This window comes from Hyla sarda, chromosome 4 (genome assembly GCF_029499605.1).
Source record: "Hyla sarda isolate aHylSar1 chromosome 4, aHylSar1.hap1, whole genome shotgun sequence".
NCBI classification, from domain to species: Eukaryota; Metazoa; Chordata; class Amphibia; order Anura; family Hylidae; genus Hyla; species Hyla sarda.
The window spans coordinates 270,310,028-270,337,232 of record NC_079192.1 but is presented as its reverse complement, the minus strand read 5'-3'; the positions used below and the strand labels follow the sequence as shown (position 1 = coordinate 270,337,232).

The window sequence follows — 27,205 nt, the reverse complement described above, 5'->3', positions numbered from 1 at the left end:
GCCAGCGTACTGGGATAGTACAAAAGCGTTGTACATGGCAACCTGTACCATGTAGACCGCAACTTTTTTGTACCATGCCCGTGTTTTCCGCATGGCGTTATATGGCTTGAGGACTTGATCTAAGAGATCAACTCCCCCCATATACCGATTGTAGTCCATAATACAATCAGGCTTGAGGACCGGTCCCACGGTACCTCGCACAGGGACAGGGGTGCTGCCGTTCCCATGAATAGTGGTTAGTATAAGGACATCCCTCTTATCCTTATACCGGACCAACAACAGGTTATCATGGGTGAGGGCACGGGACTCACCCTTGGGAATAGGCGTCTTAACAAAATTTAGAGGGAGGTCTCTCTGGTTCTTCCGCACGGTCCCACAAGCGGACGTGGATCTGGCGGCAAGGGATGTGAACAGAGGGATGCTGGTATAAAAGTTGTCCACGTACACGTGGTAACCCTTATCCAGCAATGGGTGCATAAGGTCCCAAACGATTTTTCCGCTAACACCCAGAGTGGGGGGACATTCTGTGGGTTCAATACGGGAATCTCGTCCCTCATACACTCTAAACTTGCAAGTGTACCCGGAGGTACTCTCGCAGAGTTTATAGAGCTTCACGCCATACCGCGCCCGCTTCGAGGGAATATACTGGCGGAAGCTGAGTCCGGACCGCTGTGGCTGCTGATATCGATCAGCAGGCACCCCACGCAAATGCCCAGGGGGGGTCATCAGACCCCCCATGTCGGCGATCGCCACATATTTGCGATTTGCGGCTATTCCGGGTCATACAGGACTATGGTGATCCGGAAAATAAGGGGGGATCGGGGTTGTCCAAGACACCCACGATCCCCCTGAAGGGATAGGAAGTGAGGTAGCAGGGGTGCCACCCCTCCTATCCCTGCTATTGGTTGTCAAGAAGCGACTGTTTGAATGTTTCACCAATAAATGATGCAAGTATCGACAAAATGTTACCACTAACATATAGTAGAATATGACATGAAAAAACAATCCTGGAATCAGTATGAAAGGTAAAAGTATCAGAATTGCAAAAAATTACCGGGTCCTGCACTGAAAATTGGCTGGGTCCTTAAGGGGTTAAAGTGTTAAGGAAAAGAATACACCACTATTGGGGTGCCACATTGTTTCTGGTGTTGGGGAGAGTTTCAGATATTTTCCTGTCTTTAATGTTGGATTTTTGGCACATGACTCAGTTACAGCATTACATGCCCTGTGGTACACAGCGAACACATAACATGAGAGTCCTCTCTACGTGGAGACAATTACGGCTGACCCCTCCACACCACGCCCAATAATACAAGCACTGACCGCAGTCTCACACTACTGGCAGGATCCCTTCACAAAAATGGCCGCTCGCTTTGTATAGACCGGAAGTTATTCGAGTTCACGTGTGACGTTTTCCGGGGTCCCGTGCTTCTCACTGGCTGTCGGTGAGGGGAATGTCAGCATCTGCCGGGCGGGAAGTCTCTGCTTGTTTGTGGACAACATGGAGAGGTACACCGGGGGAACGGGCAGCGCGGTTCTGTGGGGAGTGCTGGGAGGAGCTCGTGTAGTGTGGAGATCAGGCGGCACACGTGGGGCCCAGTGCAGCTGCCATGTGCCACTTAGCACAATGCTTTTCAGGATAGAACTATTCTAACGCTTACGGGTATACATCAGTGGTCTCCACTCTGTGGACCACCAGCTGTTGCAGAACTACCACTCATTCGCTGTCCGGGCATGCCGGGAGTTGTAGTTTAGCAACATCTGGATGTCTACAGTTATGTCAACTCACTGTATATCCCTGGTCTCCAGAGCACTGCCACACTGGAGATCCCTCAGACTGGAGAACCCCTGTGTTAGCTTACATACAGTCAGTAATATATGGCGGCCAATACATCTGTGTACACAATAATGGGGACACTGTGCTCACAGGCCTCTTTTGGTGGGATCTTGGAGGTCATACCGCTACCGCTGCTGATCTTACACATGAGGTACTGGTTGTCCCATTGGAAAGGAAATGGGTATTAAAAGAGTGGCAGTGGTAGGCTACTATATGATATGGTAGGGCTGGGCAGTATACTGGTTCACACCGAATACAGAAATTTTTGTGCTGCACGATATTAATTTTAACCCATACCTCAATACCGGTTTGGCCCCTCCCCCTCGGGAATGAATTATCAGCCCAGCACTGCGCTATCCCCACATGGGGGGAACTAATCAGATGTGACCCGCGAGCGCTGTTCTGTCCCCCCCCCCCCCCAAATTAATTATGAGCGCTGTGCTGTCCCCATTGGGGTATTACTCACATATGTCACCCACAAGCGCTGCCCTCCTTGCCCTCCTCGTCCTCCTATTTGTTGCGGCCGCCGGAGCTGACACTCTATACCAGTGGTCTTCAACCTCCAGATGTTGCAGAACTACAACTACCAGCATGCCCGGACAGCCGTTGGCTGTCCGGGCATGCTGGGAGTTGTAGTTTTGCAACATCTGGAGGTCTGCAGGTTGAAGACCACAACTCCTATACTGTATCCCTATGCCCGGGCTGCAAAAGGTAAACAAAATAGACTTTAAAGGGGTAGTCCAGTGGTGAAAAACGTATCCCCTATTCTAAGGATAGGGGATAAGTTTGAGATCGCGGGGGGTTTGACTGCTGGGGCCCCCTGCGATCTCTCTGTACGGGGGCCAGGCTCTCCGGCCAGATAGCGGGTGTCGACCTCCGCACGAAGCGGCGGCCGACACCCCCCCTCAATACATCTCTATGGCAGAGCCGGAGATTGCCGAAGGCAGCGCTTCGGCTCTGCCATAGAGTTGTATTGAGGGGGCGTGTCGGCCGCCGCTTCGTGCAGAGGTCGACACGCCCCCTTCCTGCGGGCTGTCGGGGTTCCGTACAGGAGATCGCAGGGGGCCCCAGCGGTCGGACCCCCCGCGATCTCAAACTTATCCCCTATCCTTAGGATAGGGGAAAAGTTGTTCACCACTGGACTACTCCTTTAACTCACCTTCCCCATCGGTCCAGACCAGCTTCCTAGGAAATGGAACGTCCGAAAGCCGTCAGCCTATCACCAGCCGCTGTGATGTTCCACCTCGGCCGGTGATAGGTTGAGCACACTATCATATAAGAAGCCGGCTTCTTACATGATAATGGGCTCAGCCTATCACCGGCCGAGGCAGAACATCGCTGCGGCCGGTGATAGGCTGACGGCTGTACGACGTTCACGACCCCAGGAAAAGCGTAAGGCCGACGTAGGAACATGCGTTAAAGTTTATTTTTGTTTACCTTTTGCAGCCTGGGCATAGGGATACAGCATTAAGTGTCAGCGCTGGCGGCCGCAACAAACAGGAGGACGAGGAGGGCAGCAATTGCGGGTGACGTGAGCACAGCACTGGGCTAAAAATTAAAAAAATTTTTTTGGGGGGGGGGGGGGGAGATACCGTTATACACCGTGGAATCGCCATAAGTTACAAAAATACCGCGATACACATATTTCGCCATACCGCCCAGCCCTATTACATAGTCATACAGTGACCATATAGTAGTAGATCCCAGATCTACACAGATCATCTCCCCCTCCTCCATTCAGTGCCCATATAGCATAATAAGCCTACAGAAAAATGTGGGTAGACTCAACAAATAATGAATAATACATAATCTTGATTAAACAAACACATATACAATAAAAACTTTAAGAAAAATAAAATTAAAAAATAAAACACTGCAGCAAAAAAGTCCTGCAGGTGAATGGCCAGTAAGAAATGGTGTAGAGCAACAGTTTTTTTCTCCAAAAAAGCACAAGGCAGGGAAGAGGGGACTGTAAACAAATAACACAATGGGAGGCTGTAAACAGGTCCTTGAAAGGAAGGAACTTCCCTAAGTAAAGCATCAACAAGATTGCACAGTCCCCAACAGGCCAGCCAGTAAAAATGTGGAAGAAAAATACATTAGGTCACCAACAAACAGATAAAATACCTGAACCCTAAGGCCAATCAGCCGACCATTCCACCAGCCATTACCTGCAGGAAAGATACCACCCGAACGGATTTATTATATTTATTCATTGTGTGCAATTTCATAGATATTTATTTATCATGCAGTTTATATGATCACTTCTATATGCCCCTCTTTATTTTTTGCACTTTATACACTGTTGTATGTCCCCGTATAATTGTCTATATTAAAGGGGTACTCCGATCCTAAGACATCTTATCCCCTATCCTTTGGATAGGGGATTTGATGTCTTAGAGCTGGAGTAACCCTTTAAATTAATGCTGTTTACTTCAGAAAACTATTGTGATTCCCGTTAGGTTAGGGCAACTTCTTGTATGCGCTTTCTGTTTGGTTATTTTCCCTATACTCTAATACTTGTCTGTGCCGGCGCTTCTGACGCAGTGTGCGCAGACTCTACGGTTTCCATGATGACGAGTCCTTACGGTGCTGCTTCATTGCGCTTGGCCGGGATGTCATCGTGCTGGCATCGTGACGCAGCAGCCGGATGCGTCGTCATGACCTGGAAGTACTGGTTGCGGGCGCGCGAAGTGTCTTCTGAAGGTTGACACGGACAGGTAATTGAGACTTATATAAATAGTGGTCATCTCCCGCAAAAGACACCATGCCCTCTGATCAAGCCAATGCTTTAGGGGGTATCTTTCCTGCAGGTAATGGCTGGTGGAATGGTGGGCTGATTGGCCTTGGGGGTTCAAGTATTTTATCTGTTTGTTGGTGACCTAATGTATTTTTCTTCCACATTTTTACTAGTTGGCCTGTTGGGGACTGTGCAATCTTGTTGATGCTTTACTTAGGGAAGTTCTTTGATCTCCCGGACCCCAACAATCTCAGAAATCCACTCATATTTTTTCCCTACATAGCAATGCTTCTGGCCACCCACTGTATAGGAAACTGAAGGCTCTTTTTACTTGAATCACTGGGGCATCACTGCAAGGAAAGGGTCTTCAGTGCCCTGTGAATGGGCTCCAATGCTTATTCAGCACTACAGCCCCTTCATTCTCAATATTAGTGGGGTTCATAGGGAGAACTCTTCATTGCCATTTGCACGGACTGCCGCCATCTGTGTTTACACTGCTGAAGGGATGATGATCTGTACTGGCACATTATTGCTGCAGCCAATATTTGGCTACACACTGAAATTGAGTTTTACCTATAAATTGTGGCAGTATTTCTCTGGGTCTTTTATTTTATAGACTGACCACTGAGTAATCGGTATTGCTGCATATTTTGAAAATTCACTAATGATTGGTTGTTTTTTTTCTTACAGGACACATGCGGATATGTCCCCAGTTATTCGGGATACTGAAATCTCCAGAACAGCTCGGCGCCAAAGTTCTCATCAAAGATTATCCTGTATCCTTTAAAAATATGCAAACATTACAATTTGTCTTAAATGTGTCATTAAAAAAAAAATATATTTATTCAAAGGTTGTAGTATGTGCCTCCCCCTGAATTAAACAGACCGCATACCTGCCTCCCTCGCTCTCCCGGCACTGTAGCTATCAGATCTGCTTGTGGGGATCTTCTGCTTTCGGATGTGCTCTTGCTTACTGTACAGCCAGTCACAGAACTGAGAAGAATGTGACTGGAAGCTGTCAGAACAGAAAATCTGACAACAGCAGCACTGTGGGAGCGAGGTGCCACCGGATTGGTTAGTTTTTTTATTTTTTATTTGGCAATGCTGGTTGGTGCAGAGCATTTGGTGCTACACATCAGAAGTTCTGATGTCATTTTATGAGCACTATACTATTTAGCTTGTACTATGAAAAAGCTTTCTAAAGGCCAGATCTTCTTAGCATAACAGCCATGTTCTCCAAATGGGACCATCAATACCTGACCTGCACTGTCCTGCCACCCGTAAAGGCCTTTTAAAAGGCTCAACTACTGCTCAAAAAAAATAGAGAACACTAAGATAACACATCCTAGATCTGAATGAATGAACTAATCGTATGAAATACTTTCATCTTTACATAGTTGAATGTTCTGACAACAAAATCACATAAAAATGATCAATGGAAATCAAATTTATCAACCCTTGGAGGTCTGGATATGGAGTCACACTCAAAAAAACTAAGTGGAAAACCACACTACAGGCTGATCCAACTTTGATGTAATGTCCTTAAAACAAGTCAAAATGAGGCTCAGTAGTGTGTGTGGCCTCTATGTGCCCGTATGACCTTCCTACAATGCCTGGACATGCTCCTGATGAGGTGGCGGATGGTCTCCTAACGGATGTCCTCCCGGACCTGGACTAAAGCATCCGCCAACTTCTGGACAGTCTTTGGTGCAACGTGGCATTGGTGGATGAAGCGATACATGATTTCCCAGATGTGCTCAATTGGATTCAGCTCTGGGGAACGGGCGGGTCAGTCCATGGCATCAATGCCTTCCTCTTGTAGGAACTGCTGACACACTCCAGACACATGAGATCTAGCATTGTCTTGCATTAGGAGGAACCCAGGGCCAACCGCACCAGCATATGGTCTCACAAGGGGTCTGAGGAGCTCATCTCGGTACCTAATGGCAGTCAGGCTACCTCTGACAAGCACATGGAGGACTGTGCGGCCCCCCAATGAAATGCCACTCCTCACCATTACTGACCCACTGCCAAACCGGTCATGCTGGAAGATGCTTTCATCTGTGAAGAGCACAGGGTGCCAGTTTTCTCTGGCAAATGCTAAACGTCCTTCACGGTGTTGGGCTGTAAGCACAACCCCCACCTGTGGAGGTTGGGCCCTCATACCACCCTCATGGAGTCTGTTTCTGACTGTTTGAGTGGACACATGCACATTTGTGGCCTGCTGGAGGTCATTTTGCATGGCTCTGGCAGTGCTCCTCCTTGCACAAAGGCGGAGGTAGCGGTCCTGCTGCTGCGTTGTTGGCCTCCTCCATGTCTCCTGATGTACTGGCCTGTCTCCTGGTAGCGCCTCCATGCTCTGGACACTACACTGACACACAGCAAACCTTCTTACCACAGCTCGCATTGCTGTACCTCACTGGATGAGCTTCATTACCTGAGCCACTTGTGTGTGTTGTAGACTCGTCTCATGCTACCACTAGAGTGAAAGCACCCCCAGCATTCGAAAGTGACCAAAACATCAGCCAGGTAGCATAGGAACTGGGAAGTGGTCTGTGGTCACCACCTGCAGAACCACTCCTTCATTGGGGGGGGTGTCTTGCTAATTGCCTATAATTTCCACCTGTTGTCTGTTCCATTTGCACAACAACATGTGAAATTGATTGTCAATCAGTGTTGCCTCCTGAGTGGACAGTGTGATTTCACAGAAGTGTGATTGACTTGGAGTTAAATTGATGTTTGTTTCCCTTTATTTTTTTTGATCAGTGTACTTGGAGTACTGCAGTCTTAAACACCAATCCCCTATCTGCAGGATAGGGGATAAGTGTCTGATCGTGGGGGGGGGGGTGGGTGGACAAGCAGGGCTTTGTAAATATGCAAAGAAAAGGGGGCTCAATCTAATTGTACATATCTATTGTGGGTGCTGATCAGTGTACCAAGGTACATGAAATTAGAAAAAAGGGAAAAGGGGAACACACTGAAATAGCATCAGCACACCAATGCACGAAATATAGAAAATATATACCAATTTTATTACTAAATATATGTATTCATACAAAACAAAGGGAAGATGAAAAGTGTTAAAACCATTCAAAATAATGGGCTAAAGTGTAAGCCCAAGCACTCATCTAGGGAGGGGCCCAAGCACTCATCTAGGGAGGGGCCCAGAACCCCCTCTCCCAGTAACAGGCACCCGTCCTATGTTGAATAATTAGTCACACCATACATATAACACCGGTCAGAGTAATAGAAGTACAAGCTATATAGCAGCATAATCAATAATGTGTAAACAGCAATAGGCAGCTATGATAACCACTAACATAGCCTGTAATATTTGCAGATAACACAGTGCATGAAACAAACATGCAAAAGATGGAGGACTAGACCAGATGTAATGATTAGGGTAAGGACAGGGCCACAGAGACCCCACGCGTTCCGTCGCTCCCAAAAGGCGACTTCCTCATGGGTTAAGTGCTTGTCAGCTTCCTCCCCATTATATATACAACAAATTTACATAAAGATTAGAAAATACCTTGCAGGTGGTAAAATGCGCCATGCTCAGACCCCTCATGCAGCTTCCACGCCGAAAAAGGTTGAGAACCACTGGTCTATTGAAATAGGGGAACACTGGATCGCCATACCTCTGATCAGTGGGATTGATCGGACACTTATCGCCTTTCCTGGGGTAGATAGGTTATGATCATGGGAAAACCCCTTTAGTAAAATATCTTGACGTTCTCCTTAGGAGTGAGACCATTACTAGATTTTGCAATGGAGCACAATGTGGTGGGTGGGTGGGTGGGTGGGGGGGGGGGTGTTGGTTTGGAAATAATCAAATAATTTAGCACCACTTTTTTTTTGCTATAACTGCACCACTTAAAATGTGGTGCACACTATTAGTGCCACATATTCAGATATTTAGCACCCCATTTAGCTCTGTTAGCCAATGTTTTTAAAAGGGGCATTGTTAGGTTTTTTTATTTTTGTTAGGCAACGAAGTATCAAAGTCAATACCTAGTATTCCTGGTATTAAATGATGTGCTATTTGTGTTGTTTGACCCAAATTTTCAAAAGGCCAAACAGACTTCTAAAATTGAGGCAAAGTTAACACCCTAGTAACACAAGTCTTTGAATGTTTCCCCCAATGTTTTTTTTGTGTACAATTCTCTATGCAGAAGGAATTCTTCTCATTGCTGTGGTTTTGCTACAATGTAGTAGGCAGTCATTGCTGATCAAGACAGAATGGCTGATGCATTTTACTAGTGCTGGGCGGTATACCGGTTCATACTGAATATCGGTATGTGTTTCCTGCACGATATTAGTTTTTCCTATACCGCAATAAAGGTCGGGTCCCTCCCCTCTGGAATGAATTATCAGCCGCAGCGGCTGTCCTCACATCGGGGAAATAATCATATGTTCTTCCCGTCGTCCTGTGAGCCGTTGGCGCTTTAAATGAATGAGATGCAGGCCGCCTGCGCTTTAAATGAATGAGATGCGAGCCGCGGCAAGCGGTAACCTCCCCCTGCAAGCGCTAAAAGCCTGGCTTTTAGCGCTTGCAGGAGGAGGTGACAGCTTCCGGCTCGCAACTTAATCGTTTCCATCGCCGCTGGTGTTGCAGTTTTGCTCCATAAGCTTGCCATGACACACAGCAGTTTTTTTTTGTTTTTAAACGGCTCCTGCAGTGTTTGAGCCAAAGTGTATTCAAAAGGAATGGGAAATAAAAAGAAAGGACTTATACTTCTTCTCACTGGATGCACTGCTGACCTTGGCTTAAAAGCAACAGTGGCAGTTTAAAAAATGATGTGCGTGATGGAAGCCTTAAAGTGGATTGGGCTGAACCTGACACATCCTGTGGTGCTTTTATTTTTGGCAGAAAGCAGCCATGGTTTTTTTTTTTTTTTTTTTAATCCTGAACAACCTTTCTAACTAAAAGGTATTGTCTTAACCTCTTAAGAACGCAGGGTGTTCCTGTACGCCCTGCGCCTGGTCCCGGTATTTAAAACGGGGTCACGCCGTGACCCTGCATCATACCGGGTCGGTCCCGGACCCTGGGCTAATAGCGCACGGCACAGATCGTTGTGCCGCGCGCTATTAACCCTTTAGACGCGGCGATCAAAGTTGATCGGCGCGTCTAAAACTTAAGTGAAAGCTTCCCAGCAGCTCAGTCGGGCTGATCGGGACTATTGCGATAAAATCGCAATGTCCCGATCAGCTATGACGCAAGCTGAGGTCCCCTTACCTTGCTCCGTTGTGTCGGATCGGCGTTTGATTGCTCCAAGCCTGAGCAATCAACTCCCTATAACGCTGATCAATGCAAAGCTATGGCTGTAAAAGATCAGTGTGTGCAGTGTTATAGCCTCCTATGGGAGCTATAACACTGCAAAAAAAAAAAGTTAATAAAGGTCATTTAACCCCTTATCCCATTAAAAAAAAAAACTGTAAATAAAAATGTGGTATTGCCGCGTGCAGAAATGTCCGAACTATAAAAATATATTGTTAATTAAACCGCATGGTAAAGGTGTACATGCCCCAAAAAAATTCCAAAATAACGTATTTTTGGTCACTTTTTATATCATGAAAAAATGAATAAAAAGCGATCAAAAAGTCTGATCAATACAAAATGGTACCGCTAAAAGCTTCAGATCACGGCGCAAAAAATGAGCCCTCATACCACCCCGTAGACAAATGAAAAAGCTTTAGGGGTCAGAAGATCACAATTTTTATATGTATACATTTTTGTGCATGTAGTTATGATTTTTTTCCAGAAGTATGCCAAAATCAAACATATATAAGTAGGGTATCATTTTAATCGTATGGACCTACAGAATAAAGATAAGGTGTCATTCTTACCGAAAAATTTATTGCGTAGAAACGGAAACCCCCAAATTTACAAAATGGTGTTTTTTTTCTTCAATTTTGTCGCACAATGATTTTTTTGCCGTAGATTTTTGGGTAAAATTACTGATGTCATTACAAAGTAGAATTGGTGGCGCAAAAAATAAGCCATCATGTGGATTTTTAGGGCAAAATTATGATTTTTAAAAGGAGGAAAAAACGAAAGTGCAAAAAACGGAAAAACCCTTAAGGGGTTAAGATGGAGGGGGGAATAATGGCACAAGGGGCTTAAGTATCGCATTAGTATAAAGGTAAGCACACGCCTTTTGTCCGCGGGTACCCCTCGCATGTAAGTTCAGCGCAAATTTACACGTGAGTGCTACCCGCGGACATACTTTCAGCCTTTGGGGGGTAAAGTCACCAAAAAGATTGAGATCCACTGCTCTAGAATAAAGACTGATTAACCAAGTATAAGTGTTGGTTAAGTATTTTTTCTTAATGACTTGCCACAGCTAATGACAGCTGGAGTGGATCTAATCCAGTAAGAACCTCTATTAGTTCTAGGACTCCTGCCTCTATTCTGCGACAGAACAGTAAGTACTTCTCTTTTCCCCTGGCTCTATGCATAGCACAACATGCATTGCTTCCCACATGGGTGTCAGCGTGCTACGTACAGATCCTGCGACTGAAATAGAGGCTTAGGAGTGCAATAAAAATGTCAGAATTTATGTGCAAAAAGACTCCTACATGGGGTTTGGATTAGTCGTGTAGCATACAAATATGTGCTGGTAATGTGTTCGATATGAGAAAAAAAAAAAACAGCCATACATTTAAACAAAGGCCGGGTTCACACTGTTTAGTATTTTTTTTTGTACTTGTTAAAGGATGTAAATGTTAAAGGGGTATTCCTGTGGCAAACTTTTTTTTTTTTTAAATCAACTGGTGCCAGAAAGTTAAATAGATTTTTAAATTACTTCTTTTAAAAAATCTTAATCCTTTCAGTACTTTTTAGGGGCTATATACTACAGAGGAAATGCTTATCTTTTTAGATTTCTCTGATGTCATGACCACAGTGCTTTCTGCTGACCTGCTGTCCATTTTAGGAACTGTCCAGAGCAGAAGAAAATCCTCATAGCAAACATATGCTTCTCTGGACAGTTCCTAAAATGGACAGCAGAGGTCAGCAGAGAGCACTGTGGTCATGACATTAGAGAAATCTAAAAAGATAAGCATTTCCTCTGTAGTATATAGCCCCTAAAAAGTACTGACAGGATTAAGAGTTTTAATTAGAAGTCATTTACAAATCTGAACAAAAGAGAATATGTGTGCCGCTCACAACAGAGTATCCAAGGTTAATGTGGATAAAAGATCGATCCCCGCCAATCAAAAAATAACAATTAATCTAGAATAAACTTCAACCACACCTCAAGAATACCACCCTGCCAGGTACACAATGAAAAATACTGGAAACAGTTTGAAAAAAATATAGAGACTTAATACAATTAAAACAAATGAAAAAAACTGTTAACATATAAAACATCAGAGCAATATTGAATAAATAGTAAATTTTACTGCCATTGGGCCCTATGTAGTGACATCGAGGCGAGATTGTGTGATTTCAGGATACCGACACACAATCTTACCAGAGTTGAACAAGATGCCCTCAAAGAGCTACAGTCTGATCGTACAATCATTATAAAACCCTCGGACAAGGGAGGGAATTTGGTCATACTAGACCATAAGGCCTATGTGAATATGTGTACTAGTATTCTGTCAGATGAGACGACTTACCGTGTTCTAGAAAGGGACCCTACCACTATCTTTCTGAAGGAACTGAAGGAAATATTGATACAAGCAAGAACCGATTGCTTAATTGATGAACGCGAATATGATTTTTTGTTAACAAATGCACCACGTCTCGCTACATTCTATGGACTACCCAAAGTCCACAAGGGCTTGGACCCGCTTAAATGTAGACCTATAGTATCCGGAGTGGGTAACCTAACCCAGAATATAGGTATCTACTTGGACGAGGTCCTCCGCCCTTTTGTATTATGCTTACCGTCCTATTTACGAGACACGATGGACCTCCTGCTTAAGATCCAGGACATCATCATGGAGGAAGATTATTGGTTATGTTCAATTGATATCGAAGCGCTTTACAGCTCAATACCCCACAATTTTGGGATTAGTGCAGTGGCACATTACCTGCGTAGTCGGAGTATCCATCATGCCGCGCACAATCAATTTATCCTCACTCTTTTGGAATTTGTCCTCAACAGGAACTTTTTTATTTTTTCCTCACGCTTTTACCACCAGCTCAGGGGCACTGCCATGGGCAGCCCAGTGGCACCCACCTATGCCAACTTGCTCCTGGGCTGGTGGGAGGAAGCGATTGTTTTTGGGGAGGATAACTCTCGCTTCCACCACCATATCATCTACTGGGGCCGCTACATTGATGACGTGGCGGTCATCTGGAGCGGCCCCAAAGTGGAGTTCGAGAATTTTGTGCAGTCCCTTAATACCAACCCAGTGGGTCTCAAATTTACTTTTGAGATCCACAAGGATTCCCTAGTCTTTTTGGATGTACTGCTGGAACGTAGCAGCAATGGCAACATTAGTACCAAAATCCATAGGAAACCTACAGCTGGCAATAGCCTACTCATGTGGTCCAGTCACCATCCTTTTTCCCTTAGGAATGGGATTCCCAAGGGACAGTATCTAAGACTCAAAAGGAACTGCTCCTCGGAACAAGTTTTCCATCATGAGGCCAAGGAGTTACGCAGTAGATTTCAACACAGAGGATACCCTAACAGGGTTCTCAAAAAGGCATATATAGAAACAAAACATGTGGACAGATCGACACTCTTATTCTCCAAACCGAAGGCTGGGGATAGGGACCTTCCAACTCGAATTATTGGCACATTTGACGCAGCGGCCAAGGAAATACGCCAAATTTTGACCAATCACTGGCCTATTCTTAAGACGGACCCAGTAGTAGGTTCTTTAGTGGAAGAGACACCCAGGATCACATATAGGAGGGGAAAAAACCTGGGGGATTTTTTGGTACACAGTTTGTACACTCCCCCAAGAGGTCCAGGTACTTGGCTCGACCGCAAAGTATCTGGATCATTCAAATGTGGATCATGTAAAGCGTGCAAATACATGCGTGTTTCCAAAGAATTCCTTAGTCCTAGCACTAATAAGATGTACAAGTGCTATGACTATGCGAACTGCAAAACAAGTAAAGTCATCTACTTGGCTACATGTCCCTGTCCCTTATGCTATGTTGGCAAAACCATGAGGGAAGTAAGGCGTAGGATACTCGAACACATGAGTGACATCAGACATAAGAGGGAAAAACCGTTGTCGCTTCATATGCTTAGGCATCATGCGGACACCCCCTTTAATTTGGATTTCCAAGTCATTGAAGTTCTCAAACCCGACATTAGGGGCGGTGACCTGGATAAAAGACTACTACAAGCCGAAACACGCTGGATATACCGGCTAAAGACCACCACCCCCTATGGTCTTAATGACCAATTATCCTTTTGCCCTTTCATTTGATGTAATTATGGGTACATATTTTATATTACAATTTTCCCATCTTGTATAATACATCTTCTGACCGATGTAAGTGTCTTCACTCACCTGCAATTTATTTATTTATTTAGTTATTTATTCATTCATTTATGATTATATATACATCATCTAGTTTACCTTATGCTTACCATTCTTAGATTGTATTTACGCTATTTCATTAGTATCTCAACATTGGCCCAGTCTATATACATCTACATTTTTCTAAATGTTTATTATCCTTAGTTATGAGTTAATATTTCAGTCTCCTATACGTCCCATACGTTTATTATTTTTCCAGCATCTACATAGGGCGCATGCGCGGGGTGGATCGCATCATATCCAAGCCTCGCTTTGGGGTTTATCTATCCACTCATGCGCCGTTTGAAGCGCATTGCGTTCCATTGACTCCGGACATGCGCAGATACATATCTCTTGTCACTTCCGCTTCCGGTCCCGCGGCTTTTTAATCAGACTCGCGGCGTCCAATGTGGCCGCCGCACACTGAGTCCACACATGGGACACCGGGGATTGGGTGAGTGCACTGTGGCTGTATTGCCTTGCTTATGTGACCTCCACTTTTGGTAACTACATACCCCTTATATTATATTATTCCATTGCAGGAGTTATCGCCTCCTCTGGATCCTCCACATTAGGGAGGTGATTCCAGGTTCTTTCATTGCCTTATTCACCTTGTATCCTGGACTGCCTGATACTCTAAACATCCTACATTAGGGTAGGCAATATATATATTATACTATATTTGCTTGTATTATGGGGGCTTTAGTGATGTGGCAATAATAACACCTATTGGTCATATGGTGTTTTATTTTATGTTTTTGGTTTTATCTTTAGTACTCTGCTGGAAGTGTTTCTAATCCATCTATAAATCCACCTTTAGTATCTTCGGCCCAACATCTTGTATTATTACATTTGGCGTGTCACACCAGTTATCAGTCTTTAGTTTATTACCATCATACATGGGTAAGACTGGCTCATTATTTGTTTTTGTGTCATCTTTGGTTTTCTCTATCCAAGTTAACTTTGATGTATTTATCTATTAGGTTCTAGCACACTCACTAACATAAGGGAGTGGCAAACAGTGATCCCTGTGGCACTATATCTTTAATATGATGCTGGGCTATTTCATATCTACCCAATTACTATTGGAGGTATATATTATTATTATACATTTTTTATACTTTATACTTCATACATTTGATAGTTTTGTTAAAATATGGAACTCTGACAGGTGGTTTTGTCATCTTATTTTTACAGTACTTACCTTGGACAAGGGACATATTCTTCATCTACTCATAATACAATTAAGGATCCACATTTTTTCCATTGTGGCCAGTGTGGGATGATTTATCTACTTCTCATACATCTATTTATCATTACTCAGTATCAATGTGCGGTTACTATATTTTTGTATCACGTTTGCTTCACTTGTTTGTTTATCACTTTGATTATTATTTGTGATATGTTGACTGCTCCCCTGAGCCCTGATGAACCCCTAACTATAAGTGAGGGTGAAACGCGTAGGTCATTAGGAGTAAGAATATACACATATTAAGTCATTGCATTGTTCATTTTTCATGTTTATGTGACTTATATTATCCCTACTCCCTGTCCACACTTATTGTAGTGAGGGCAAGGGGTTAGACTAGGTAGGGTCGGCTAGGTCAGGTTCTTCACCTGTACCCCAAACCCCCTCCCTTGGTCTGTTGCTCATTATTCAGTGCTATATCTGATACCTTTCTGAGCACTGTATTGTGAGGCATGGTTTTTTCTATTATCTTTATTAATAAAATTATGCATTTTTTAGCTTGATGCGTTCTTTGTGGCCTCATTGGTAGATTTCAGTAGCGTTATTATTTTGGTAAATTGTCTCCAAGGGCATATACATCATTGGCTGAAGGACCATACATTTCCTTTTTTCTGATTTTTGCATTGGGCCCTAATGGCAGAATTAAAGTGAATATCGAAGAGCAACTACCGACTATTAGAATGCCAGCAAAACTGTATATCAGCAAATGCCAAATTGCCGGATTTACAGTCAATTCCGGACCGTTCCGGATTCTAATAGTCTGTAGTTGCTCTTTGATATTCACTTTAATTCTGCCATTAGGGCCCAATGGCAGTAAAATTTACTATGTATTCAATATTGCTCTGATGTTTTATATGTTAACAGTTTTTTTTCATTTGTTTTAATTGTATTAAATCTCTCTATTTTTTTTTTTTCAAACTATCTGTTTTCAGTATTTTTCATTGTGTACCTGGCAGGGTGGTATTCTTGAGGTGTGGTTGAAGTTTATTCTAGATTAATTTACAAATCTGATTAACTTTTTGGCACCAATTGATAAAAAAAAAAATAATAATAATAATAATAATAATTCCACAGGAGTACCCCTTTAACATCGAGTTCTATGGTGTTATGTGGACACATGAAAGGTTTCTTTTTTTTTCTTTTTTTTTCCTCTCTATACAATAGAATAGTAGTCTGCACTGTTAAATCCAGTGTAAAAGACACAGTGTGTTGCTTTTTGTTAAACTTTCAATGTATTTCAGTGGGAAACTGATTATGCTTTATGGTAAACAGCAATACAGTGGAGCAAAAAAGTATTTAGTCAGCCACCAATTGTGCAAGTTCTCCCATTTAAAAAGATGAAACCTGTAATTTTCATCATAGGTATACCTCAACTATGGGAGACATAATGAGAAAAAAAATCCATAATCACATTCTGATTTTTAAAGAATTTATTTGCAAATTATGATGGGAAAATAAGTATTTGGTCACCTACAAACAAGCAAGATTTCTGGCTCTCACAGACCTGTAACTTCAAGAGTCTCCTCTCTCCGCCACTCGTTACCTGTATTAATGGCACCTGTTTGAACTTATCAGTATAAAAGACACCTTTCCACAATCTCAGTGACTCTCCAAACTCCACTATGGCCAAGACCAAAGAGCTGTCGAAGGACACCAGAAACAAAATTGTACACCTGCACCAGGCTGGGAAGACCGCAATAGGCAAGCAGCTTGGTGTGAAGAAATCAACTGTGGGAGCAATTATTAGAAATGGAAGACCTACAAGACCACTGATAATCTCCCTGGATCTGGGGCTCCATGCAAGATCTCACCCTGTGGTGTCAAAATGATCACAAGAACTGTGAGAAATAATCCCAGAACCACACGGGGGACCTAGTGAATGACCTGTAGAGAGCTGGGACCAAAGTAACGCTACCATCAGTAACACACTATGCTGCAAGGGACTCAAATCATGCAGTGCCATACGTGTCCCCCAGCTTAAGCCAGTACATGTCCGGGCCCGTCTGAAGTTTGAGAGCATTTGGATGATCCAGAAGAGTATTGGGAGAATGTCATATGGTCAGATGAAACCAAAGTAGAACTTTTTGGTAAAAACTCAACTCGTAGTGTTTGGAGGAGAAAGAAGGCTGAGTTGCATCCAAAGAACACTATACCTACTGTGAAGCATGGGGGGGTGGAAACATTTGGGGAGATTTATCAAAACCAGTGTAGAAGAAAAGTGGTGCAGTTGACCCATAGCAACCAATCAGTTCACTTCTTTCATTTTAAAGAGGCCTCTGAGAATTGAAAGTGATCTGATTGGTTGCTATGGGCAACTGCACCACTCTTCCTCTACACAGGTTTTGATAAATCTCCCCCATCATGCCTTGGGGCTGTTTTTCTGCTGTGGGACCAGGACAACTGATCCGTGTAAAACAGGGGTCTCAAACTGGTGGCCCTCCAGATGTTGGAAAACATCAGCTCCCATCATTCCTGACAGCTGTTATCTGCTGCACATGGCTGCCTGGGAATGTCTAGGCATGCTGGGAGTTGAAGTTTTGCAACATCTGGAGGGCCACCAGCTTGAGACCCCTGGTGTAAAGGAAAGAATGAATGGGGAAATGTATCGTGAGATTCAGATCAGCAAGGATATTGAAGATGAAACGTGGCTGTCTTTCAGCATGACAATGATCTCAAATACACCGCCCGGGCAACAAAGGAGTGACTTCGTAAGAAGCATTTTTGGAGGAAGTTGAAAGCCCATGTTGCTCAGCTACAGCTACAAAACATCACTGCTCTAGAGGAGATCTGCATGGAGGAATGGGCCAAATAACCAGCAACAGTGTGTGAAAACCTTGTGAAGACTTACAGAAAACGTCTGACCTCTGTCATTGCTGGCAAAGAGTATATAACAAAGTATTGAGATGAAATTTTGTTATTGACCAAATATTTATTTTCCACTATAATTTGCAAATTAATTCTTTAGAAATCAGACAGACAATGTGATTTTATGGATTTTTTTTTCTCACTAGGTCTCTCATAGTTGAGGTAAACCTATGATGAAAATTACAGGCCTCTCATCTTTTTAAGTGGGAGAACTTTCACAATTGGTGGCTGACTAAATACTTTTTTGCCCCACTGTATCTGTTTTAATCATCCATTTAACATACATTTTTATCATTTTTAAGAGTATAAAAACTTGTATGTTACAGAGGTGATCCGGTGAAAAGCAACTTATCTGACTGCTGAGACCCCCACATTCTCCTGAACCAGCCCTGGCTCTCCGCTACATTCATTCTCTATGGGAGCGCTGAAGAGACCCAAGTGCTGAACTCTGACATCTCTGGCACTCCATAGAAATGAATGGAGCATGTGCCGTCTGAAGCACACACTCTCGCAGATAGCCAGGGTCCATTTAGGAGATCATTGCAGGGGTCCCACCTTTTTGGAGACCCCCAAAATCAGGCATACATTCCCTATCCTGTTTTGTTGACTAGAAAGCAGTCACTGCATTGGTTTACAAAAAATGTGTAAGCAGAATTTTAGAGAGTTTTTAATAAAAAGAAAGGAATTTTTCTGATTTTAGATATAATAAAGAAAAACAGAGTGGACAATTGCTTTTAAATGTAAAACCTTTTTTACAGTGACTCCACAGCCCTGGAATACGGCTAGGCCACCCGATGTGTCTGCAATTATGGGTTCAGCCGGCAGATCCCCACGTTACTCCAGACTCCTGGGCGCTTGCTGGATATTTCTGCGGTAGGTGATTGTTGTGACAATTTGTGTCCCAAATATATTTATGAGGTTAGTTACTTTTTACAGTCATCTCTTAACAGTCTAATTTCTACCCTCTCTAGTGAAAACAGAAGATTTATCAAAGCCTGTCAACAGGTAAAGTTGCTAGGTTGCCCATAGCAACCAATCAGATTGCTTCTTTCATTTTGCAGAGGCCTTTTCAAAATGAAAGAAGCGATCTGATTGGTTGCTATGGGCAACTCGGCATCTTTTCCTCTAGACAGGTTTTGATAAATCTTCCCCCTATGTTTTACATTGCTTTAACCACTTTTTTTTTTTTTTTTTAGCTGCCTAATCTGGATGAGAGTGCATACACAGCTTCATTTTCCCCTCAGCGAACTGGTGTTTTTACAACTTTTGATAGTCCTAGCTTTACAGAAGACATCACACTCAGTGCAGTCATGATGAGAGAAGAAGATCCAGGAGAGGCTGGTAAGAGGCAAAAATAGCTTTAGGCCTTGTTGACACAGGGCACATTCAGAAAGCTTATGTATCCTGCATTTTTATGATCAACCCAAAAGCACATTAAAGAAAAAAGTGTAAATACTTCCCTTTTGGTTTTATTTCTTGTTTAGTCATAAAAATATGGATTCAAAATAGAATCCAGCCAGAATTTACAGTGTTATGCCAGGTATTATTGTGTTCATTATTTATATGGGAAGCATATGGATAACACAAATGCAACAAACACAGTTTACTTTTAAAGGAGTTTTCCAAGTTATTTAAAGGAAGCATACTAGGCTATACCTTACCAGTTTAATCCCTCACTGCTTCCGCTGCTGCTGTTCTGGTCCTCTTCTGGGATTTATACGTAAAAGCATGACCTGTGTTTTATTTCTTAGAAGAATATTCAGGCACTCACGGTTAGATGGTTCGTTATTTTCTTTATTTCGTATGTCCTGTAATATTCATGACTTGTAAGATGGTAAAATTGGCATACATCCACGCTAGCAGAGTTTAATGACACTAGTTGGCCATCAGGGTCTGAAGCGACGTTTCAGGGGAACGTTCCCTTACTCATCAGTACTAGAGCCTGGATTTCCAGGGTTATTTTGAGGAGAATCCAATGTGGAGGAGAATCCAATGTGGAGTAATCAGGAATTTTTTTCCTTGAAGTGATGCAACCTAGTTTATAATTTACTACATTATTTCTGTTGTGTGTAATCTTCTCCATACACTGGATTACATGTAGCTGTTTATAAGAAAGCTTTCAAACTACAGACTTCAAGCCTGATGGGGAGATCGTTTCAAAATAAGTAATCCATTATGCTTCGCTTTGCAAGGGACGCTTGCGGTTTGCATTATCATTCGCATCCATGTGAATCTGAATTACATGTATAAAAACCTCGACTGGAGATCTTGGAACCATTTTTAGGATGATAGAAGTCTTCACCTTGTTATTACGTTATTACAGTGTGAACATGTCAAACATGGATATGTTCCTTTACGTCTAGAACCTAAGAATGTTTAATGGTCTTTTTTCTTTTTACTAATATCTCCTCATATTATCATATTCCCTATAGTTTTGCCCTGACAAACATGGGGGGTTCCCTAAATAAATTGCCAAACTTGGGGTCTGATTTAATTATGCCCCAATATTTATTTGTCTTTTTTAAATTTGGTGTGTCTATCATAAGTAGTAATATACATTACTCTTTCCACTTTTTTTCTTCACTTTTTTTCTGTTTCTTTAATCAGTTCCGTCTACAAGGGCCACCTCACATTCTATTCTCTCTTGTTCTTTTTTACAGTATCCTCTATTTTCTAATTTTTCTGTAATGCTTATTTTTTTTCATATTCTTCCTTTTTATTAATTCTTTTCACTCTGATATATTGACTTAGGTATACCCCGAAAGATGTTAGGATTGTGGAAACTACTTTTATGTAACGTATTATTTCTAGCGTTGCTTTTAACAAATAGTGTGGTATCAAATTTATAATTTTTTACTGACTTCTATGACTAGAAATTGTATTTTATGTACACCATACGTCAGTGTAAATTTAATTGTGGGGTGTATTGTATAGGAGAGACTCCTCTGTTGCCCCCCCCCCCCCCCCCCCCCCCCCCAAGCAAGAAAATATAAACAGAACGTAACCAGGTCAGTGGAGTTTCCATGTCTCTGGGGGAGAAGATGAATCTGTCCTCGCATGCATGAAAATATTGGCAAGACTACGGGAGACCCCATCGAAGTCCCGCCCACTTGTAAAAAGTACGCATGACCAAGGGGGCGTTCCCCCGAAATGTCGCGTCAGACCCTGATGGCTCCCAACTAGGGTGATTAGACCTCTGCTAGCATGGATGTATGCCAATTTTACCATCTTACAAGCAATGAATATTACAGAACATACGAAATAAAGAAAATAAGAACGAACCATCTAACCGTGAGTGCCTGAATATTCTTTCAAGAAATGAAATATAGCTTATGCTTTTACGTATAAGTTGTTAATAGTGGAGTTGGTGGATATCCACACCTGAGCTATTTAAGGGTCTACACTGAGACTTTTATTTGAACTCTTCTGGGATTTACTTGGTTGCAGTAACAGTGTGACCGCCTGCAGCCAATCATTTGCCTCAGCAGTCGTTTGCCCTATACCACTGACTCCAGTGATTGACTGAAGTGGGGATCTAGGTATACGGGCATGTTATCGCTGCAACCAAATAAAGGCTAGCTGGGAGCACCAGGACTAGAACCAGACATGAAGGTGGATTAATCTGGTGAGTATAAACTGTTTTGGTTTAGTTGTGTGTGGGTTTTTATTTTTTTATTTTATTTTATTTTTAGTTTGTGGGCAAATTTTTCAGAAGCGTACATTGTTTTAAAATGATATTTGTTTGTAATTTCAGCAACAATGAGTCTTTATCAGGAATTTTTGAAGTCCTTTCAGAAGCTTCCTTCCAGTGCAGTTTTCGATCTTGTGGGAGAATATGAAAATATGTGCAGTGAACAGGTTAGCTTTTTTTCCCATCTTCTTTGTAAAAAGGTTCTCGAAGGGTCTATTTACACGTACAGTATTCTGCGCAGGTTTAATGCACAGGATTTCAAGCTGTGTTCAGGCGTTCAGTTTACATTGCGCACAATACTGTATGTGTGAATAGACCATAAAAGAAGCGATCTGATTGGTTGCTATGGGCAATCGATCAACTTTTCCTGTGCACGGGTTTAATAAATCTCCCCTGATATAAATTCTTAGTGTTCCAGTTTATACTGCTTGGAGAAATATATGCATAAAATTATATGATCAAAATACTCACTTGTCTAATAATTGTGTATACAGTGTATGTATATATTTAACTTTTTTTTTTCCCTCTCACTTTTAGGTCAGCCTTCTGAAAAAGATTGCCAATCGCGTCACTCCAGGGCAGCAAAAGTTTTCTAAAACTGCCAGTGTGTTATGGCTACTTCGACAAGAAATGGTAACTTGGAGGTTAATTGCATCTCTATACAGGTTTGTTCTCTCTTCACACACATTGTTGTTCATAAAAGAATTTTAAAGGACCATTCCGCCTGGAGACATCGCCAAAGGAATAAGATGTCTGGCTGCTGGGACTCCCCTTGATCTCTGTTCCATCACCCCAAAGTTCTGAACATTTATGTTCAGAATGCCGGCCGTGCTAGGCTTCGGGATACCGTGGTCGTCACTCCTCCTATTAATGTTTATGGGAGATATATGGAGGGGGCGTGACGGCTGTGGTTGCTCGTAATCTGGCATGGAGCGAAGTTCACTCTTTGCATGCAGGTTACTGGGGTGCCAGGCCGTAGATCACGGGGGTCCCAGTGGCCGGACCCCATGATCCAACATCTTATTTCCTATCCTTTAGATAGGGGATAAAATGTCTAGGGGCAGAGTACCTCTTTTACTTTCTCTTTTATGTTTCTTACCAGCATCCATGTTGTAGTAGGGCAGAAACACATTTGTAAACTGTGGTTAGCAGTGTACGAATCAAAGATATATAAGCAACATAGCCAAAAGCATGTGAACTCCCAAGCATCACACAAACACTAATGGCCCGGACTAACCTCAAAACCCATTCTTTGTAGATTAGTTGGTGGTTGTTTTTTATTGTTTTCTTTTTTTTTTTTAAAGCAAGTGCAGACCTCTCATGATAGCTTTATCGGGTGTTTCTGTTGGGTTTTTCTTGCTCATAAACCTACACGTTCATTTCAGAAACCCAAAAAAGAGCATTTCTTCATTTATCCCCGTACATTAACTATGGGTTTCCCTACAGACTTTGGCACATGTGGCTTCCTTTTACCTGACCAACTTTAAAAGGGGTTAGTTTTCACATTAGTGCTGTGCTTGTTGTAAAATGGCTCATATTGGTGCAAGAGAGTGCAAAGTCGCATGTAAACAACCAAACACACTAAGCAATAAGCTGACTAATAGAATGTCTAACTGTATAAGAACCTAATGCATTAGCATGTTGAAACCAGACAATATTAGTAACGCTAGGTTATTATTTTTGTTATACATCTTCGGAGAGAGATTTCAAAACCTGTGCAAAGGAAACGTGGTGCAGATGCCTATAGCAATCGACCAGATTGCATTTTTAATCTGGTTGCTATGGGCAACTGCACCACTTGAACAAAATTTGATCTACCCTAATTTACAATCTTTTCCAAAGCTCTGCTCCCTTGTGACTAGACGGCTAGATCAATACACTTTAAATCCACTAAATCTTTAGTGAGGCCAGGCTCTAATGTTAAGAGGATAAAGCCTGATATGCTGTGTGTTTTGATTTCCTCCCAAAAATGTTTTACGTGGTAAGGTCAGGGCTTTTCTATTTGGAAGGATTGCCTGGGATTAGTTAAAAAAAAAAAAAAAAAAAATTGTCTGCTTTCTTCCATTAAAGGAGATATCCAGTGGTGGAAAACGTATCCCCTATCCTAAGGATAAGGGATAAGTTTCAGATCGCGAGGGGTCCGACCACTGGGGGCCCCTACGATCTCTCTGTACGGGGCCCTGACAGCCCGCGGGAAGGGGGTGTGTTGACCACCACACGAAGCAGCGGCTGACATGCCCCCTCAATACAATTCTATGGCAGAGCCAGAGCGCTGCCTTCGGCAATCTCCGGCTCTGCCATAGAGTTGTATTGAGGGGGCGTATCGGCCGCCGCTTGGTGCGGTGGTCAACATGCGCTATCTGGCCAGCGAGCCGGGGCCCTGTACAGAGAGATCGCGGGGGGCCCCAGCGGTCGGACCCCCAACGATCAGAAACTTATCCCCTATCCTTGGGATAGGGGATACGTTTTTCACCACTGGACTACCCCTTTAACTGCCTCAAAAATCCTGATTTAAAGGGGTATTTTTGGCTATACTGTATCTTTATGTTGTGTCTTTATAAGTTGATATAAGAACTTGGTGAGTTTTTCTCCTCCTAACTGCAGTTTTTTAATTATTGTAAATATTATTGAAATGCTTTAGAAGATTACCCTCGGTGTACTTTTTTGTCGCAATTTTAAATATTGCCACCCCCTTCCTCATGGTTGGTTGGCAAAGCATATTTTTTTATTTATTTCAGCTAAGGCTGGGTTCACATTGCTGTTTGCATCCAACCTGTTCAGGGACTAAGCGGCTTTTTTTTCTGGTCGGATGGATGGGGTCTGTCGGTGTTTCAGTAACTTGAAAGAACTGCCGACAGAGCTCCACATAACGGAGCCAGACGGCAGTGTGAACGAGCCCTTAGCAGCCATGTCTTTATAATTCTACACAGCCCCTTTATTTGTTTTAGTGAATCATTTATTTATTTATTTTTCTCTATCGGCTCCATTGGGGGACACAGACCGTGGATGTATGCTGCTGTCTCTAGGAGGTGTGACACTATGGTAATTTAAAAAGGGTCGGCTCCTCCCAGCAGGATATACCCGCCTTCAGGCCCTGAACTAATCAGTTTAAGCTTAGTTTCTGAAGGAGGTGGACATGGTCTGGAATTCTCCAGACCAGGTCTTCTGATTTTGTTTTCCTAGTATAGGGACGTGTTAGTTTTTTATTCCTTTTTCTTTCCTGTTTTCAGGTGGGGACTCAGGGACTCCGATTCCCTGTTTCCCCATTGTGAGTAAGGGGGCACAGACATTGCGTATATGCGCTGTTCACCCCCCCCTCGCCAATGGTCAGCGCCTGGGTTGGTACCTCATGGGTCCGGGTCCCCCTATTTCCCTGCTCTCCTCGCTCGCGCATAGCAGCCAGGCGTGATGCAGGTGACTAAAGCTGACTGAAGACTTCACTAGGTAAGTTCTTCTGACTGAGGTAAGTACTTTACCCCCTTTTCTCCTTAGGTACGCTCTTGCAACCTCTGGAGACCCCCTGTTTTTGGCCCACCTTTCAGGTTATGGGGCTGACTTATACAGGGGTTGAACTTTTATTCTGGGGGAGCAGTGGCATCTTAGGGGGCATGTCATCTATGTTTTACATTGGGCACTTCACTGTGTGTGTGGTTACTTGCGGCTGTGTCCGCAGCGCCTTATAGGCGGCTGACAGCCACGGCGCTGGTACGGGCCGGGCGCTCTTAGCACCAGCTTACTTTCACTTTCTCCGGCAGCGCCTTATATGCGGCTGACAGCCGCTGGGCTGGGCGCTCTAAACGCCGGCTTACTTTCACTTTCTCCGGCAGTCTCTGCCGGCGTATAGGCCGCCCGCTCTATTTCCCCGAGCGCATATGCGGCTGACGTGCGCTCGGGACAAGGAGCGGGCACCATTACCTCTTCTTCTTGGCCAGTCTATAGCTCCGCCCACAGGGCTGTCGGAGCTCTTCAGAGGCGCAAAGTAGCCTCAAATCAGCACCGTGGGCGCGATCTTCAGTTAGAAGGGGCCAATTAGTTAGTGCCTCTGCTTCAGGCACGCCCCTCTCTACTATTGGCTGGCCTGTTTCTTACACTCTAGCTGCACGGAGCCGAGTTCTCCTCACTGCAGCTGCCAGGGGACACAGACTAGGGTGAGAAAGTTCCTGTCTCTTTTCTCATTATGTCCGTACCCAGAACTGTTCCTCCCTCTAAACAGAAACCTGGTTCGTCAGTGACTTATTTTGTCTGTAAGCAATGTAATACCAAGATGCCTGGCTCTACTGAGCCCACTTGCCCTGCCTGCTCCACTGTTCCCCCAGACCCCCTGGTACCCACTGATGCCCTTTCGGATCTGGTGGATTCAGCCGCTCCACCAGCCTGGGTTTCTTCCCTGACCCAGTATATGGCTGACTTGACTTGACTTGGCCTCCCGGGAAGTGGTGTCCGCCTTGAAGGGGTCTTCCTTGCGCAGGGCCTCTGAGAGGGCCCGCTCCTCGTCTCCACATACTTCACGCTCTTACAAGCGTACTAGGGGTGCCTCGTCTGACTCTTCCATTGAGTCTTCAGATAGACGTGGGCGTTCCCCTCGTGGTTCCCGCCCCCTCCTTTCATCTGGGCACAAACGTCGCTCCTCCAGAGGACGTTCTCGGAGTCGCCGCTCTGCCATGCCAGAGCAGAGTACCCGGTCAGGGTCGCCCACCTCCAGGACTGCCTCTACTCGTTCACATTCTCCTGGTGAACTGGCGGACGAGGCTTCCGAGCCGGACCCTGACTCAGAGGACCGCTAGGATTCAGTTGAATCAGTGAGCTCATTAGTGACAGCCATAAGAGATACCTTTCACTTAGAGGACCCAGGATCTTCGGATGTCACTCCAGGAGTATCCTTTCTTTGTGCTAAGCCAGCCCCTCAAAGGTTCAGCTCTCACACTGACTTTGACGACATTCTGGAATCTGCATGGAAACATCCAGACAAGAGGTTCCCGGGAATCAAGACGATTCAAGAACGTTATCCATTTCACAAGGACTTTGTCACTAAGGTTGTTTCCCCTCCCTCAGTGGATCCACCAATCTCCCGGATCTCTAAGGCGACTACACTGCCACTGGCAGATGCCGCTGCCTTCAAGGATCCCACGGACAAGAAGGTAGAATCCTTAGCAAAGTTTGCCTCTGGAGCAGCTGGCTCTTCTCTTCTTCCCATCTTCGCCTCGACATGGGTGTCCAAGGCCCTGTCAGAGTGGTGCCAAAAGCTCCATCAGGATATCTTAGCGGGATCCCCCCCAGAGGATCTGTGCTCTGGTTCTCCAATGCTCTAAAGCTTGGGACTTCCTGTGC

The 27,205-nt window shown here is 43.7% G+C and overlaps 1 protein-coding gene across 1 annotated transcript in view; it reads left to right on the top strand.

Annotated features, from left to right (window-relative positions):
• Positions 1 to 1,384: 1,384 nt before the first annotated feature.
• Positions 1,385 to 27,205, top strand: part of NUP107 (nucleoporin 107) — a 71,646-nt gene continuing 45,825 nt past the window's right edge. Inside the window, 8 exon segments of the mRNA XM_056574190.1 lie at positions 1,385 to 1,509; positions 5,268 to 5,353; positions 10,925 to 11,005; positions 18,945 to 19,019; positions 19,022 to 19,059; positions 19,383 to 19,527; positions 21,941 to 22,044; positions 22,415 to 22,542. Of these exon segments, the coding sequence (XP_056430165.1) occupies positions 1,502 to 1,509; positions 5,268 to 5,353; positions 10,925 to 11,005; positions 18,945 to 19,019; positions 19,022 to 19,059; positions 19,383 to 19,527; positions 21,941 to 22,044; positions 22,415 to 22,542 (665 nt within the window). The 5' untranslated portion in view covers positions 1,385 to 1,501.